At 34.7% G+C, this 15,564-nt stretch overlaps 3 protein-coding genes across 3 annotated transcripts; 1 reads left to right on the top strand and 2 right to left on the bottom strand.

Annotated features, from left to right (window-relative positions):
- Nucleotides 1–667: 667 nt before the first annotated feature.
- Nucleotides 668–3,239, bottom strand: LOC18041734 (F-box/kelch-repeat protein At5g42350). Its single transcript, XM_006435335.2, has 2 exons — nt 3,090–3,239; nt 668–2,722 (listed from the first exon to the last, which is right to left on the bottom strand). Exon 2 carries the CDS (start codon nt 2,635–2,637, stop codon nt 883–885), a length of 1,755 nt encoding a protein of 584 aa, XP_006435398.1. The 5' UTR covers nt 2,638–2,722; nt 3,090–3,239; the 3' UTR covers nt 668–882.
- Nucleotides 3,240–5,303: 2,064 nt separating this feature from the next.
- Nucleotides 5,304–7,311, top strand: LOC18041735 (protein canopy-1). Its single transcript, XM_006435336.2, has 9 exons — nt 5,304–5,512; nt 5,596–5,622; nt 5,704–5,783; nt 5,981–6,053; nt 6,238–6,295; nt 6,718–6,769; nt 6,857–6,881; nt 6,985–7,076; nt 7,238–7,311. Exons 1-9 carry the CDS (start codon nt 5,417–5,419, stop codon nt 7,287–7,289), a joined length of 555 nt encoding a protein of 184 aa, XP_006435399.1. The 5' UTR covers nt 5,304–5,416; the 3' UTR covers nt 7,290–7,311.
- Nucleotides 7,312–8,647: 1,336 nt separating this feature from the next.
- Nucleotides 8,648–11,748, bottom strand: LOC18041736 (probable protein phosphatase 2C 27). Its single transcript, XM_024184171.1, has 5 exons — nt 11,720–11,748; nt 10,919–11,283; nt 10,362–10,553; nt 10,000–10,205; nt 8,648–9,571 (listed from the first exon to the last, which is right to left on the bottom strand). The coding sequence occupies exons 2-5, from the start codon at nt 11,117–11,119 to the stop codon at nt 9,016–9,018; spliced, it is 1,155 nt and encodes a 384-aa protein (XP_024039939.1). The 5' UTR covers nt 11,120–11,283; nt 11,720–11,748; the 3' UTR covers nt 8,648–9,015.
- Between the last annotated feature and the right edge of the window lie 3,816 nt (nt 11,749–15,564).

Consider the following 15,564-nt stretch of genomic DNA (forward strand, 5'->3'; position numbering starts at 1 on the left):
TCTATGAATTTTATTTGGATTCTACTCCATAAGGTTTCCATACTTTCACACATTATCATTTTCATCCTTAAATTAGTTCATATTCCATTCATTCATTAGTTTGAAATAAAAAGGTGGGAATGTTGACGTTGAAGAATATTTACCAAGTATAATTAGATCTAGATCTCGAGCATTATGGAAAATATGACTCAAGAACATATTGTCAATGTGCAATCTTCCAAAACAATCGGGTCTCCTGTGCTAATATGGTTGCTGCTTTTTAAATTTTTACCTTGCTGCAATTGTGGGGGCCTCATACCTATTTGATTTTCTTTAAATCTTCATGACTTTTTAAGAGATCTCTCCTCACTCTCATTTCATTAGCTTAAATGTTCATAGTACGTGATTCTAAATCTTAATTATGAGTATTGCATGGTTATCACCAGTTCGAATGTATTGCTTAATCTAGGTCAGCAAGGCAACTTTTAAAATAGCCAAATCTAGGTCAGCAACGCAACTTTTAAAATAGCCAAAAGCATTCAAGTGTGACTTTGAAGTTTTAAAACTTCTCTGTATGTCTTCCAAGCGAAAGAAACAAGAGCCAGGAAGTTCAACGAGAAGAACAGATATCACATTATCAATTTAACATAAACAATAAGCTCTTTTCCACCTAGTCAAGACAACACAAACAAGATTGAAAAACATGAATAATTTATAAACAGTGGCAAAGAGAGTACATAAATGGCTACATGTGAAACATGCCTCTTAAATGAGCCAGGATAAGATACAGAAACTAGAGGCAGGTGCCAAGGTTCAAATCAACTGTACCCAAAGAATTTGAAATGAAATTTGCAGGTTCAAGCCTAAAATTTCCAGCATGAATCAGCACATACGCCAACAAGATTACAGATGTAAAACGGCCAATGATTTAGTCATGCATGAAGTAGCATCCAGTTCATAAGCCATGTGATTTCTTGAGATATGGCTCCAGTTCATCCTCTTTTCCGACACGTCACATACAGTCAAGAAGTCCAGCACCTGACCAAATATCTTAAACATTTCGACACCAAATATATGGTTTCTGTCCGCAACAAATGCAGCATTCCAGTCCATTGGAGCATCAGGATGTACAGAGACCTCAGTCCAGGTGAGGTACATGAGATCTAGCTCCCATAATTTTCTCACTGCCTTGTTTCTACAGCCTATTTGACCATCCCCTTCACACCAGGAGACAGAAAGCATGAATAGACGACCACTAGAGGATACAAGTTTTGGGTAGTACTCAATAACACGGGGAGGAAATGGAGAGGTTTGGATTCCAATCCAGAAGCCTCTTTCTATGTCATATCCTGCCAGTTTGTCAGTCTCAGAATAGACATAAAATATCCCATTGCAAACAACTCCAGAAGAAACAACCCCAAAATCTACTGGCAACCTCTGGATTTCCATCCATTTATTGGATACAGAATCATATATTTCTCCAGAATCCAAGGGCTCATCCCAAGATCCCAGGCCTCCTACAGCAATCAAAACAAACCTTTTACTGGCTTTTGTGATTGACTGATCACTTTTTTGTCTAATAAACTTATATGACTTTCTGTTGGGCAACAACGAACCTTCAAATCCATCGAAAGAATTTCTGTATTGACGCCTTAGTGAAAGCCTATGAGGATCCTCATAAACATCTGACACCCCACCAAGTCGTGACCTGGGGAAACGCCTATCTTGATGACTCTGATGACATGGGATGATAGAGAACTCCGGACTCACCTCAGATATTCCTAAAATAGGCATTGATCTGGCATATCTCATAGATGCAACTTTCCGCCAAGATTTAGTTAAGGGACTAAATACCAATACCCCTTTGTGCGTCTTAAATGAACTCCTATCCACCCTCCCAAAGCTGGTCAAGCTTGAACAACCCCCAACAACATAGACATCATCCATGATGCTGACAACAGAGAACATGAATCTTCCTTTGAGAATACTGGCATCAATCCTATGCCACTGGTCTTGAGAAACATCCAGTGCATGAATCTCCCCAGAGCAATAGCCATCCTTAACAGCACCAAACAGAAACAACCAAGGATTTTGATGCAAACCTTCCCGTCTCATCTGCAGAAACCGAGGAGTGGTAGTCAAGTATCTCCATTTCTTGCACACAAGGCGAGCATTCATAAGACTCGTCAATGGGAGTCTCACCAAGCACATCTCCAGAATGTCATCCGGAAGAAAAATGTGCATCCTGCTATTTCTCACCGAATCTTCGAGTTCCAAGTATTTTCTGTTACTTTTCTTCCAAAACTTCTCTTTCACCCCATATGAGAAACAATCCACTCCCACTCCTATTTCCTCAGAACCACAAAATGGTTTGTATCCCTTTCCTTCTTCACTAGCACTTGACCTCCTCCTACTACTCGGATCCCCACATTCCTCTCCAGTTTCAGCACCTACTTTGCAACCCCCACCTCTTCCATATAATGTGAGACATTTTAAAGACACCCCTTTCACATCATCCTCGTCATCCCCATCATAGTTTCTTAGATTCTTATTCCTCAATTTTCGGCTAACACTTCTAACAAGCCGTTTTGACACACTCAAAGATTCAAAATCCCGACGAAGAGAATCCTCCTCGCCAGTCGGACTCTCACAAATCATTCTTCTCTTTTCCTTACCAAAACCTAAACCATATTCTCATTTCTATCTTCATACAAGCTCTTCATCCAATAAACCCACATGATGTCTGCTTGAAGCACAAGTACACAATTTAAGTAAGTAAAGGTGAAAATTTCAATAAAATCACACAAACTTAAACAAAAAAGGTTCTTTTCCATTCTCAACAAAACAGAGAGTAAAAACAAACATATTCAAATTTATCAACAGAAATGTACTTACACATGTACAAAAATGAAAATTTTCAGATCCACAAAACCCTAAAAACGTACTTTTACCACAAAAAGGTTCACAAAATACACAATTCATAACGCTCATTAACCAGCTCGAATCATAACCGTCTGATCAAATATCATAAACACAAGAATCAAGCAATTACAATAAAAGCAGACAGCAGAAACGTTGCGAGATCAAAACGCAGCGTTTATGAAACTTACAGAAATGTGAAAGCAAAATCGGTTTCTGCGAAGTGGTTGAATGTGAAAAAGCAAACAATATAAAGACGAGATTCCAGATGTTGGTCCTGTCCGAGCGGAAGCAAGTTTTAATTTCGTTTATTTATTTATTTTTTCTGTTTGGTTATTTAAATTTAATAGTAACTAAAAATAAATAAATAAAATAATTGAAACAAATAGTTAGTATTTTTGTCCTCCGTGTTCGTGTTCTGTTGGTGCGGCTAAAATTAGTAAAAGCGACATAATACTGATTAATAAAAGCGACTCATCAGCTCCTCGCTTTTCCATTTGGCATTCTCTATCTCTGCTTTCCATTTTTCGCTTTTATTTTTAAAATTGAGTTTTGTTTGTGTACGGGCGCGTCCTTCAACGGTTATTGTCCGATTCATATCGCAGCCGTTCGATTGTAAAAGCGGAGGCGTTATGGGCTCGGGTCCCTGTGGATTTGGACCCACGCAGATTGTGATCTTGTGAGGTAACACTAGTAAATTCGTTGCTTTAGTTATGCACGTGCGAGGTTATGTTGTGTTTGACTGTTTGTAACAGTTGACACAGCGGAATGCCCGGCAACGAAGGTGGAAGTGAATTTTCATCGGTTGCCCCTCACCTCTTATTAAGAAAAATCTTTGAGGATTTAAAAAATTTTCGTTTTGCTTAACATTAGAATTAGAAATTTGTCAAAATCGGTTTTGATTTTGACCACCAAAGCAATAATAAGCAAAACTTCAAAATTTAGTTCGATAATGAGAATGTTGGAATTAAATTTAAATAATTGATTGAATAGTACTCTAATTAAGTTGTGTGTGGGGCAGTGCACCATACATTTTTCAAATATTTCTCTTAGAAATGTATCCTTAATCTACATGTAAGAGAGACCCGAGTCCGTTCTAACTTTATCAAAATGTTGATGAGTAAGTAAGCATAATTCATTTATTACCTCAAAATATAGGTAGTATTATTTATAACAAATGGTGATCAACTCCCTCCTATCAATTTAAAAACAAATGGTAATTGAGTCCCTCCTACTAATTTAGTCTCACATATAAATTATAGGGACTTAATCCACTCTTATCAGTTTTGGTTGATAACATATTCTAAAAATATTATCAAAATTGAAATAATAAAAAATAAATCTTTTAAATTATGATTAGGGTGATTAATGTATGTAATTAACTACTGTTATACAAATTTTAAAAAATAAGTACTATCAAGGATTTTATCTTATATGAGTTTTAACTGGATATGACATTCATTTTATTAGATGGTATAATAATAATAATTTAACAAGCTTTGAAACTCAAGTTATATCTTTTAACTTTTAGGTTTTTTAGTGGGATTATTGTTTGAAGGAATATACAGCGAGATTAATTGGTGGGCGCATCATTAAATTTCACAAATATAGGATAAGAAAATGGAAAGCATATTGGGGTCATGATGACACCAAACTTGGAAATTATAATACATGATGGCCAATGTAGGCATGGGGCCACATGACCTTTCATTTTAGGACACGTAATATATTATGTCGATGGCCCGTAACTATTAATACCGTTTTTCTCCGCCTCAAACTCAAAAGGTGTATACTATAAACATTTATTTTTCAAACAATATTTACGTAGAAGACCATCATGGCCTCATGGGCCGGACAAGCGATCGATGCCCAACCTGATTGGCTGATCCAGTGTGGGCCGGTGTTTTGGTCAATAATTTTTAGAATTTGTCCATGCCTAAGGTTTGATTTAAGCACGAGTTGAACTATTGGCACCCCTTTATAACCTTTATAAAACCATTCTCCTATTATAATTACAATAAAGACGAATTAAATCTAAATGTAATTAAATTCATATACTATTTCTCTCTCTATAAGTTTCTCTTGAGAACTTTACACCCGCACCTACACTAATATCTTTTATTTTCCTCTTTTCTGACAAACACATTGCATTCTAATTTTTTATTTTATATTATTTTCTCGCTTATCATTTTTTATTTCAAAAAATTAGGAAATGATTATTTGAGTTTATTTATAATTCTACTTAATATATATATTTCAAAAATTTATAAACAAACTGTAGTTATTTTTTTTAAATCAACTTTGTAATTAGCGTTGAGTGAAAGAAACTGAAATTTTATTTTATTTTATATTTAAATCAGAAAGAAACTAAAAAAAATTACATTTAAAAAGGATATTTTGGGAATTTAAATAAGGATTTGACAAGAAAAGGGGTTTGAAAAAAAATTTTCCGGGCGCTGATGATTGCGTTTGACTGTTTAAACACAGAAGCCGAAGGGAAGAAGAAACGAAAAAGAAGATGGCGAAGTCAGTGACTTGTCTTGTAATTACGCTCGCCATTTTCTCCGTCGCGGCTTCGATCGACGAGAAATGCGGAGCCTGCAATGCCGTTGCAGTAAGTCTTTACTTGATTTTAAAACAGGAAATAAAAGCATGACGGATCTAATTTATGGTTTGAAAATTGGAATAATTCTGTAGGAGGAGCTAGAGCGTGGACTTTCAAAGGTATGAACTTTATCATTTTTACATAGGTTTAATTTTGATGTTCCTTTATAGTATCTTGATATGCAATTGGTATTTTATTAGGAAAAAACGAGGAATCATTTGGATTTGAGACATAGATTGGACTCCAAAGGCCAACGTGAAGGAAAGTTAATCGATTACAGGTATAAAACTGAAATTGTATCTTTTGCTCTTTCATTTTTTTTTCTCTTTTGTTACAGAATTTTTGTTCAATGCGATCCAGAAGTGTTAGTTATTTGTGTTAGTATGTAATTGTTGAATGATGGTGCTAAAGTGTCTGCAAGATCAATCACGGAATGCTTATGATAGGAAGTGGCTGATGACTATGTATTTTTTGCAGAGTAAGTGAGCTTCGAGTTGTTGAGCTATTGGATGGACTTTGTGATAAGATGCAAGACTACACTCTGGAGAAGGTACTTTTGATACTGAATTAGTTTCTTCATTGTGTAATGTTATGCTTTTTGTATTGGAGCCACTTGGAAGAAAAACCTGTTTACAAGGTTCAACTTATTACCTAAAAATTTTCACTCTCTGGCGCATGCATTTTGGCTCATTCATATCTTTTGATATCCGTCGGTATATTTATTGTTTTTGCAGATAGATTCAACCAGACAAGATTGGATCAGAGTAGATAATTGGGAAAACCTTTCCATTAGTATGTTATTATTTTTTCATATCATTAACATGGTAATTTCATTACTTGTTCTAGCTAACGTGCTGGTAAAAGTTTTGTTTGGGGCATCCATGATGCTTGTAGTTCTCTGAGCTTTTTGTTTGATTGAATTAGACTTAAGTTAAAAGATTCTTTCATGTCTGATGATATGACCTCAGATTTGCGATTGAAACTCAATAATTCAGCTTAAAATGTCTTTGTGATTGGACTTATGCATCCTTGGTTGCGTTGGCAGTTCATCAAAATGGTGCTTAGTGTTGCAGGATATTTGATTGATTTCTTTGCTTTCTCTTGATGACTTGCGCTACATCCAGCATCTTTCTTGCAACATTCATGACTTTTGAACTTATTTGTTAGGTTTCATTAAGCTTCAATCAAATTTACAAGTACTTCTTTGTTTCTAGGTAAACAAGAAGCTAAAGCATATGCTAATGATATTTCTACTTATTGTGGAAGGTGAGACATAAAATTTTTACCATACCACTTTATATGCCATTTAGCATATAATATCAGTAATTAATCAAGTTTCTTATAATGAAATAGGTTACTTGAGGAAACTGAAGATGAGGTGAACTTTCTTATATCTGCCTATGAATAACTAGCATTTTTGAAGTCACATTTGCTTGTCCGTGAGATATTTATATTGAGAATGATTTTGATTGCTGTTGCAGTTGGCAAAATTGATAAAGAAAGGATCACTTAGAACAGGAGATGTAAGCAAGGTTCTATGTGAAGATTTGAGCAAGCACTGCAACAAGTCAAGGTAATGTTGACTATTCCTTACCCACTTCCTATAATGCGTAGAATTTAGGAAGCGTGTACTTTCATTTAAGAGAGACACTTTTCTAAACCATTATACTCATGCAAACTGCTCATGGCTTGTCGTCTGTGGTGTTTCTATATATATATATATATAATATGCAGTGGCTCGCAGAGACTGGAATATTACAGTAATGAATCTTATGGAGAACTTTGAGCTTCCATGCTTATTGCTTCATCAGAAGAAAAGAGTTGAAGTAAATTAATTGTAGAACAAAATTAAAGACGGCGTCCCTCCAGAAGTGGCTGGGATATGCTTGTGAGGATAACTGAAAAGAATTTAAATCTAGTTCGACGCATTTCTTTTTTCAAATTCAAAAATTTCAGTAACGCTGTGTTTAGTCTTTACTACTTGTATCGGCGACATCTTCCTTTTTTGTTTTATATTATTTTTCTTTGAAAGAGGCGTGACTAGTCTATTTCCTTGTCTACACGTAAACTTCCTTTCAAGTTTCAAACATACATATGCTAACTTCATAGCATCCAGGCAAACAGCTTGCCTCTGGGAAACCAACCACAATAGTCTACTAATAATACATCTTATTTTTCAGAAGCTTAGCAACTAATAATGCTATCTTCTTTTTTATAAGCTTAGTCTAATCAACGGATCAAATAAGATGATCATTAGATTTAGGGTAAATGCTCTTTTAGACCATATACTTTGAGCCAATTGCGTAATTGGTTCTTGTATTTTAAAAATTACCTTCAAAGTCAGTTGTCGTATATTTGTTTCCGTCAAAATCTGTGTATTTTCACTTGTTCAGATTCAGCAATTATCAAAGAGACGGCTTTTTGCGTAGTTTTTTAAATTACAAAGGTTAATTAGACGATCGATTCAAAGTGTGGCGAGTATCTGTACAATCAACTCTAGAAAGTTTGAACAATGAAATCATCTCAATTGCAGAGGATCAACAATTAACAAATTCAAAGTCAAGTTAGGGGCAGGTAAAGACCGTAACTCTGTAGAACGAAGGCCCTACAATTGAGAGTCTATTTATCCTCTTTGTCTTTGGCATCCTGACACAAAACAAACGTAAGACGCGTTTTTCTCGTTACCAAAACAGTTTGTCATGGTCAACTACACATTTGACATTTCTCTAACTCTCAGAGACGGTGGGGACCCTCACCCTCACCACACATTTGACTTCCTCCGTCTCCGATTCATTTGTTTTTATATGCTAACTAATTTAAGTTGAAATTACCTCGATTACATTCACTCAATCGTTTGCTCTGTCGCCCCTACTTATCAAGATGTTGAAACAAAGTTCCAATGACCCATTCGTAATTTAAATTTTCACTAGATTTATTAATCTTTATCATTTCAATTGCATATCTCGAATACAGAAGAAAGCAAATATGCCGTCATGGATTTATGACCCAGTTTTTTTTTTTTTAGAAAAAAAAAAGAAAAAGAAATTCTATGTAAAGCAATTATTGCAGCAATTTAATGAACTCGTATGCTTCAATTTCATAATAATAAACTAAATTCATTAAGCATACTAATCAACTGATTCAAATCATACAATTAATGACTAAATGCAGTTTAATTTTTTTTAAAAAAAAGGCATAGTATATCAATCACTTCATTTTCATACTATTTACAATGAAAAAAAAAATAGAAAATGAGGAAACAGTACAAATAATCAACTAATTGATTCCTAGTACAACATGACTTTGACTTATCTCGGATGTACAAAATCAGCAAACTCAAAGAATGAGGAGTTTATTTCCTCTGAACGAGCCTGAATGTCGACCATGGCTAAGGAAGCAGTAGCAACAACAGCAGCAGTAACAAGACCAACAAGAATAATGCCCTTAACCACAGGATCCTCCTCCAATGAGTACACACAGAACTCTTTGAATTGAATCATCTCCCTATTTCATCAGTTACCATCAAGCACACCCTTGAGTACATTCAGCCCTTCTGCTGAAATGCTTCTACGAACACGGGACGGTGGCATTTCTATCCGAGGGGGAGGGTCTGGCGAGAAACAAATCACGATCACAGTTAAATTGTCACAAGTATTGCGCTTGAGTGCTTCTCTAACGAGCTCTCTTGAACACCTTTCGGGATCATTATGGAGCATCAATTCTTTCCTTGCAACAGTCACTGCACCCTGGCTACTCATGACATCCCACAAGCCATCGCAGCCCATTATCAAGAACTCATCATCCTCAGTCAAAAGTGTTTCCTGCAACTCTGGTTCTGCACTCAGAGGACAGGCAGAGCCCTTTGGACTCTTCATGTGCCAGTCTCCAAGAGCTCGTGCCACAGATAATTGGCCATTAAGGTAGCCGTCATAAACAACTCCCCCAAGCTTCTCAATTCTTAGTCTTTCAGATGTGCAATTGGGTTTGTGATCTTTCGACATCTCAATTGCTCTACCTCGCCTCCCCAGCACAGCTCTACAGTCCCCAGCATTTGCAATTATCAGGTTCCTGTGAAGAGATAATTATGTCAGCAGCAATTCAAACGATTGGTTCTCTGGGTGTGGGATACAACTATAGAATTTCCGTTTTCAATCAAGAGATGGTCAATATCTGTAGACAAATTCACTTTAGCAATCTATCTTGAGCTATGTCACCTCCCACTGTCACCTCCTATCCTTCTTTATCTATGTCAAATTTGAGTTAGCAACCCTAATCAACACCCGCAAAATCATACATAATGTCAGAGAAGAGGCTCCTGACCTCTTGTTTCTTTCTTCTCTTGTTATATTATTTACTTACAGCTTGATATAAACTACTGTACAAATCAATATCGTTATGTATAATCCAAAATAGACAATTTCCAGCATCACTGGTGGTGATAAGGGATGATTTACAAGAGAAAATTCAAAACAAAAGCAGCTTTGAAGTTAGATTACCTTCCAAAAATAAGTGCAGTTAGAGCAGTGGTGCCAGATGAAATATCAAGAGAACTATTATCTGCAAAAGCATAATCAGCCCGCACAAAAGCACTCTTAATCGCCTTCTCCACACAAATGGGAAAATGAGAGTCCTCAACTATGAATCTAAGGATGTTAGCTCTAACATACAATGCCGCATCCGTACCTCCATGGCCATCAAACACCTGTCCACATATTAAAAAATATCAGTTCCTGAACCAGGATGAAGACAGCAGTAAATTCTAAATAACCTCCGACAGTCGACATAAAAATACATATTTTATTTTAGAAACGTTGAAGACAACAAGAATCAAATTAAAAGGAGATTTTGATTAACTCACCCCATAGAAAGCTCCTGGCACAGGGAAGTCTGCAGTGGTACCTAGATGGTCAGTAAGATTATCTATACATATGTGTTCATCCTCCATATATTGTTTAGGTCCTATCTCAGCACAGCTTCCTGATCGTAACACAGGTAAAAACTCTGATTTTTCATCAGAAGATGTCTTGTTGACAACCCCAACATCCATTGCCTAGAGAAGGGTAAAACAGAAGTGTTATTAGGTATAAAGCATTTCTCAAATGCTGTCAGCAAAGAAACAATATAGATCATACTAAGACAAAAAATTGGAAAAGGCAGAACATTTATTTGTCCTTCTATTCTCTAGAACAACAAAAAGTAAAGAATTTCTAGCTGTTTTGGATCACATTGGTCGTATGTAAAACAATATAAGAAAAGTGAGGTTGTTGCAAGCTCTAAAACTTCAAGAGAAATTTAAGGGAAGTTAAAATACTTGTAAAAAATTTGTAACTATTTATAGATGCCAGCAACCAAAAACATAATGATTGAATAAAATGTAAGAGACAACTAAAAAATGATGTCAAAGGATGAAATTACCAAATCAGTCGCCGCGAGCAGCCTAGTGGTGCTCCCACATTGCCGCATAACTGAAAGATGCCGAGGAGGTTTTCCACTTGTCATCTGTTTTGTATTATCCACATTATTTGCATTCTCATTTTCCCCAGCGGATCCATTATTATCCTTACTGTAACCATCAATTACTGTAAATGGAGGTGAAAAATCCATACCCGCTGCCATATTCTCCACTCTATGTCCTCACACAGACCCTTAAACTCAAAACAACCCCTCTCGTAATAGCTTATTGTTGTTAGCCTTGATACTATTATAAGGTCCTGATTTAACCAACTTCACTCTCTGATGAATAAGATTCCTTCTTACGCTAAATCAACAAACAACAAAGCCTGAAGATATCATCAAATTAATATAAAATCTTATGCTCTGTAAAGATTAATCAATGAAAGTACCTAACAACCCTTTATTCCCTTTTCAATCAGAAACTAAGCTTCTTAAATAACCAACCTAAACTTCTAGGGCAACTTGATAAAAAAATCAGAACTTTACAGTAGAACTATCAAATTCTCCAAAACCCAGATTAAATTCGAGATAATTCAACCAGAACAATCAAAATTCAGCATCAGAAGCTGCATAAAATACCTCAAGATAAAATCATAGGAGTGAACAGAAATGTAAAAAAGAAGGGGGAAAAAAAAAGGAGCTTCAATAATTACAAGAAACGAAAGTTAGAGAAACTCTCACAGACGAGGATGATGATTCTTTGCTTTTTGTGTAATAAATAAATTTCCAAATTTGATCATCAGAAAAAACAGAAAAAGTTACCTCTCTCAATTTGATAGAGAGGATCAAAAGCTGTCTAAAAAGAGAAAGATTAAAAAAGGACTAAATAAATTAAACTTGTTGATGTTTGGTTGGGTACCGGCGATTCCAGGTAATTCTGTGGAACGTCTAGCTGTCTCGGGAAATTCCCGAACCGACACGTGGTGAGGTATGGTTGGTTTCTGTTCTGTTTTGATCGGATGGTTTCATAATTAGTTCATGGGGTTGGTGGTGGCAGTGCGTCCCAGCCGTTGGATTTTCGTATGTGCGGTAGGATGATTAGAATTGGTTCGAGAGTTAAGTTTCGGTCACTGCAGTTAGACTTTGGGGGAGTTGAAAGCCGTGGATTGGCGCGCTCAACGTGTCGAGTTTTGATTGGTTATAAAGTTTGTTATTATCGGCTAAGATAATGTACCATCGACAGTTGTGATGAGTTTACTCACAACGCGGCAGGGGCAAACTTTTGGAACTTGACTGCGATTGTTGTGATTTGTCAGATTAATGATGTGCAGGATTGGGATAGATCAGTAGCCATGGGATAATTGCTCTTATAATATGCAGAATTTACCTCAAGATCAATGAAAAAGAATATATATATATCATCAAAATCCAATTTGTAGTGATCCTCAAACCCGTTTACTGTGGTAATTGGGGTTGCGTCGGGGATGTTCCCAACAATATTCTTAAATGGAGGCCCAATCTCCAAGTATTTAATTTCTTATTTTTTTAGATTGCAAATAAAAGTTGATAACTTGAGAAACTAAACTAATGATAATAGTTGATAATAGAGGCAAATTGCCTACAAAATTGAACTTCTAGATAAATTAAAAAAATTTCTGTTTGTGAGAGGGGAGGGGAAAAAAAAGGGGGGAAATCGACTTAAACTCTAGAAGAAGAAGCACAGCCGCATATGGCATAACATTGAATTCTTTAAAAGACTTTAAAGAAGAAGAAGAAAAATGATCAATCAATTGCAGCCTACAATGAAACAATTGGGCTAAGGAAGAAGAAGAAGAAGTGAAGAACAGCCACAGAACATTCATGAACAATCTCAAGAAGAGTTTGAAGGTGGTCATCTGCAATGTTTTGTGCAATTGATAGCGATACTTAGCTCTCCGTCAGTGGAAAACTGTGAGATTGGCAACAAACTCTTCTGAGAGAGGAGGGATTGAGTGAAAAATTATAAATTCGGGTTACTTTTTGGACTTTTTTGTTTTAATTATTCACTTTTGTTTTATTTTATTTTATTTTTTTCCATGACTGCTTTGAAGTTGCTTTAAGATAAGATACGAATTATAACTACATATATAAAGTGATAAAATTTGGTTCAAAATTATTCGGGTCGATTTCGAGAGCCCGATAAAATCTCCGAACCCAAACCCGAATTTGGGGGCTTGGGCTTCTCCCCAAATTTGGCCTGATCATATTTCCGAGGTTTTTTTGGGCCTATACCCGCTTTGATCGGGCCCCTACGGGTTTGGCATTCTTGTTATTGCAGTTGTATAGAATAAAACATCAATCCAAGATGTCGTTGTTGAGTTTGTCTCTACTACTAACTCTAGGACATTAAAAGTATGTTGTTGTAAATATATGTTTATTGGATAATGAATTACACAAATTATAAATTTACTAATTTATCATTCGATTGATGAATGTCACATCATTTAAGAACTAAGTTGGGATGTCTATCAAAATTTTATAACATTTCGGGTAAATACTCTTGTAGTCTTTATATTTTGGATTAAGTATTTATTTAGTGACTATATTTTGAAAAAAATGCTCCTATTAATATATCCATGCTATTAATTATTTTACATTCTTGCTCTTACTTTTTCTTTACTTTGAGATTACTTTGATTTTTTTTTTTTTTTTACATTAATGTCTCCAAGATTGTTTCAAGGTTATTTCAATAAAAGTCAAGAGGTTAAAATAAAAGAAAAAGGGTATGGGTGTAACATAATTAACAACAGATTTGTCTTGGGACATTTTAAAAATATAGGGACTAAACATATATCTAACCCAAATATATATATATATATATATATATATATATATATTAAACCAGCATTTACCTACCTATTATTTATATTTAAATAAATGAAATTAGCTAACGTGAATTCAGAATGTGATGTTAAAATGAAATAGTGTGGTATTGTGATTGAAAGGGATTTTTCCAATAAAAGCGAAGAATACAATCCACAAAATGAGTCAAGATTTGTTTTTTCAATTCAGTTCAATTTGAATTAAATGAATTTAAACTTAGAAAAATAGATTTGTTTAATAAAAAGATGAATTCAGATTCGAATCACCAAATAAACAAATGGAGTCTGAATTTGAGGTTACTAATTTGTTTATTCATTTAGAATTCATTTAACAAACAAGGATAAATGAATCATAACTGAATCTATTTGTTTAGGTTGGTTTAACTAAATTACTTGTTTACCGTCTAACTTTTAAAATTTGCATGTAAAAAATTTAAAGTTTGAAGGATAATTTTATAATTATAGATTTTTAATAATAAGACAAATAATAAAAGAAAGGCAATGAACGAAAGACCATAGACATGTTTAACAGTTTAAGATATATTTACTATTTTCTTATTTATTCATTATGAATCTTATCGTTTCCTTATTTTTAATTGTTTTGGATTTTGACTATTATTATTTATTTATTATTTTGTAAGAATTTGATTATTTTGATAACATGGATTGTAATGCTTATGTTAGAAAATCTAATTTGTAGCTTCATTTGGATGAACCAAGATAGAAAGATTGATTTAGACATTCTAAATTTTTGGAAAGGAAATGAATTTCACTAACCTCACCTGTCTTCTATGGTTGGTGATATGTTGAGCACTCTTATATCTAACGTTGCATCTGAATTAGCTTTTAGTGTTGGAAATTGAGTTCTTGGTCAATTTTGAAGAGTATTGAAGTTAGAGACAATCCAAACAATTATTACGACAAGAGATTGAATGTTTGGAGAGATTAGTAAGACTTACTCATATAATTAATTTATTTTCCTTTTATGATATAATATTCAATTGTTTATAGTTTAGCCTTATTTTCATAAATTATTGTAGAAAATCATGATGCCACTTTGCCCAGCTTATTACAAACACTATGAACATGAGCATTAATAATGCTCCATATGTAGAGAGTGCCAAGGATCCTAAATCCTAAAGATAGTATGGGAGTGTGACAAGTAAAGGTTTTTCTTGCATTTGTAGATTTAGTCATGTTATTTCTTTACAATATGACAAAGTAGTACAAATGTTATATAAATGATATTTTGAATATTACAGTAACTTTTATTTATATTGCAGCATCTTGATATCATTATTTTTACTTATTTATATGCAGAAACCTTGTTTTCAAGGTGACAAAAAACAAAATGAAGAAAATTGGAGAAGTGGCTCTAGCGTCAACTATACTGAAGATACGTTGTTGTTGGCTTTTGTGGCAAATGTACTTAATTAATTACATGTGCGTGTGACAATGGAATTCAATTTAGGCTTAGCTATTCTTTTTTTTTTTTTTTTTTTGTTTCTTTGGGTTACATAAACGTGCGAAAGTCAGCCCCATTAGGAGGATTGTGCTGGCTTCTTTCGTGATTGTTTCACACCCTCCAAAACAATCACGACGGACGCATAAGTCAGCCCCATTAGGAGGTGAATTGAAACTATGCAGCCCAACAGATGAGGGAAGTGCAGAATTAGCAAGAATGTGATGGCGATGGTGATGGCTCACCGAAGTGTCAACACATCGTAAATGAATTAGCCAGTAGCCACTAGTCCAACTCCATATAATATTTTCGCTTTCAATCATAATTAATTAGCAAAACAATTT

The sequence above is a fragment of the Citrus clementina genome, unplaced genomic scaffold, assembly GCF_000493195.1.
Source record: "Citrus clementina cultivar Clemenules unplaced genomic scaffold, Citrus_clementina_v1.0 scaffold_5, whole genome shotgun sequence".
Lineage (NCBI taxonomy): Eukaryota > Viridiplantae > Streptophyta > Magnoliopsida > Sapindales > Rutaceae > Citrus > Citrus x clementina.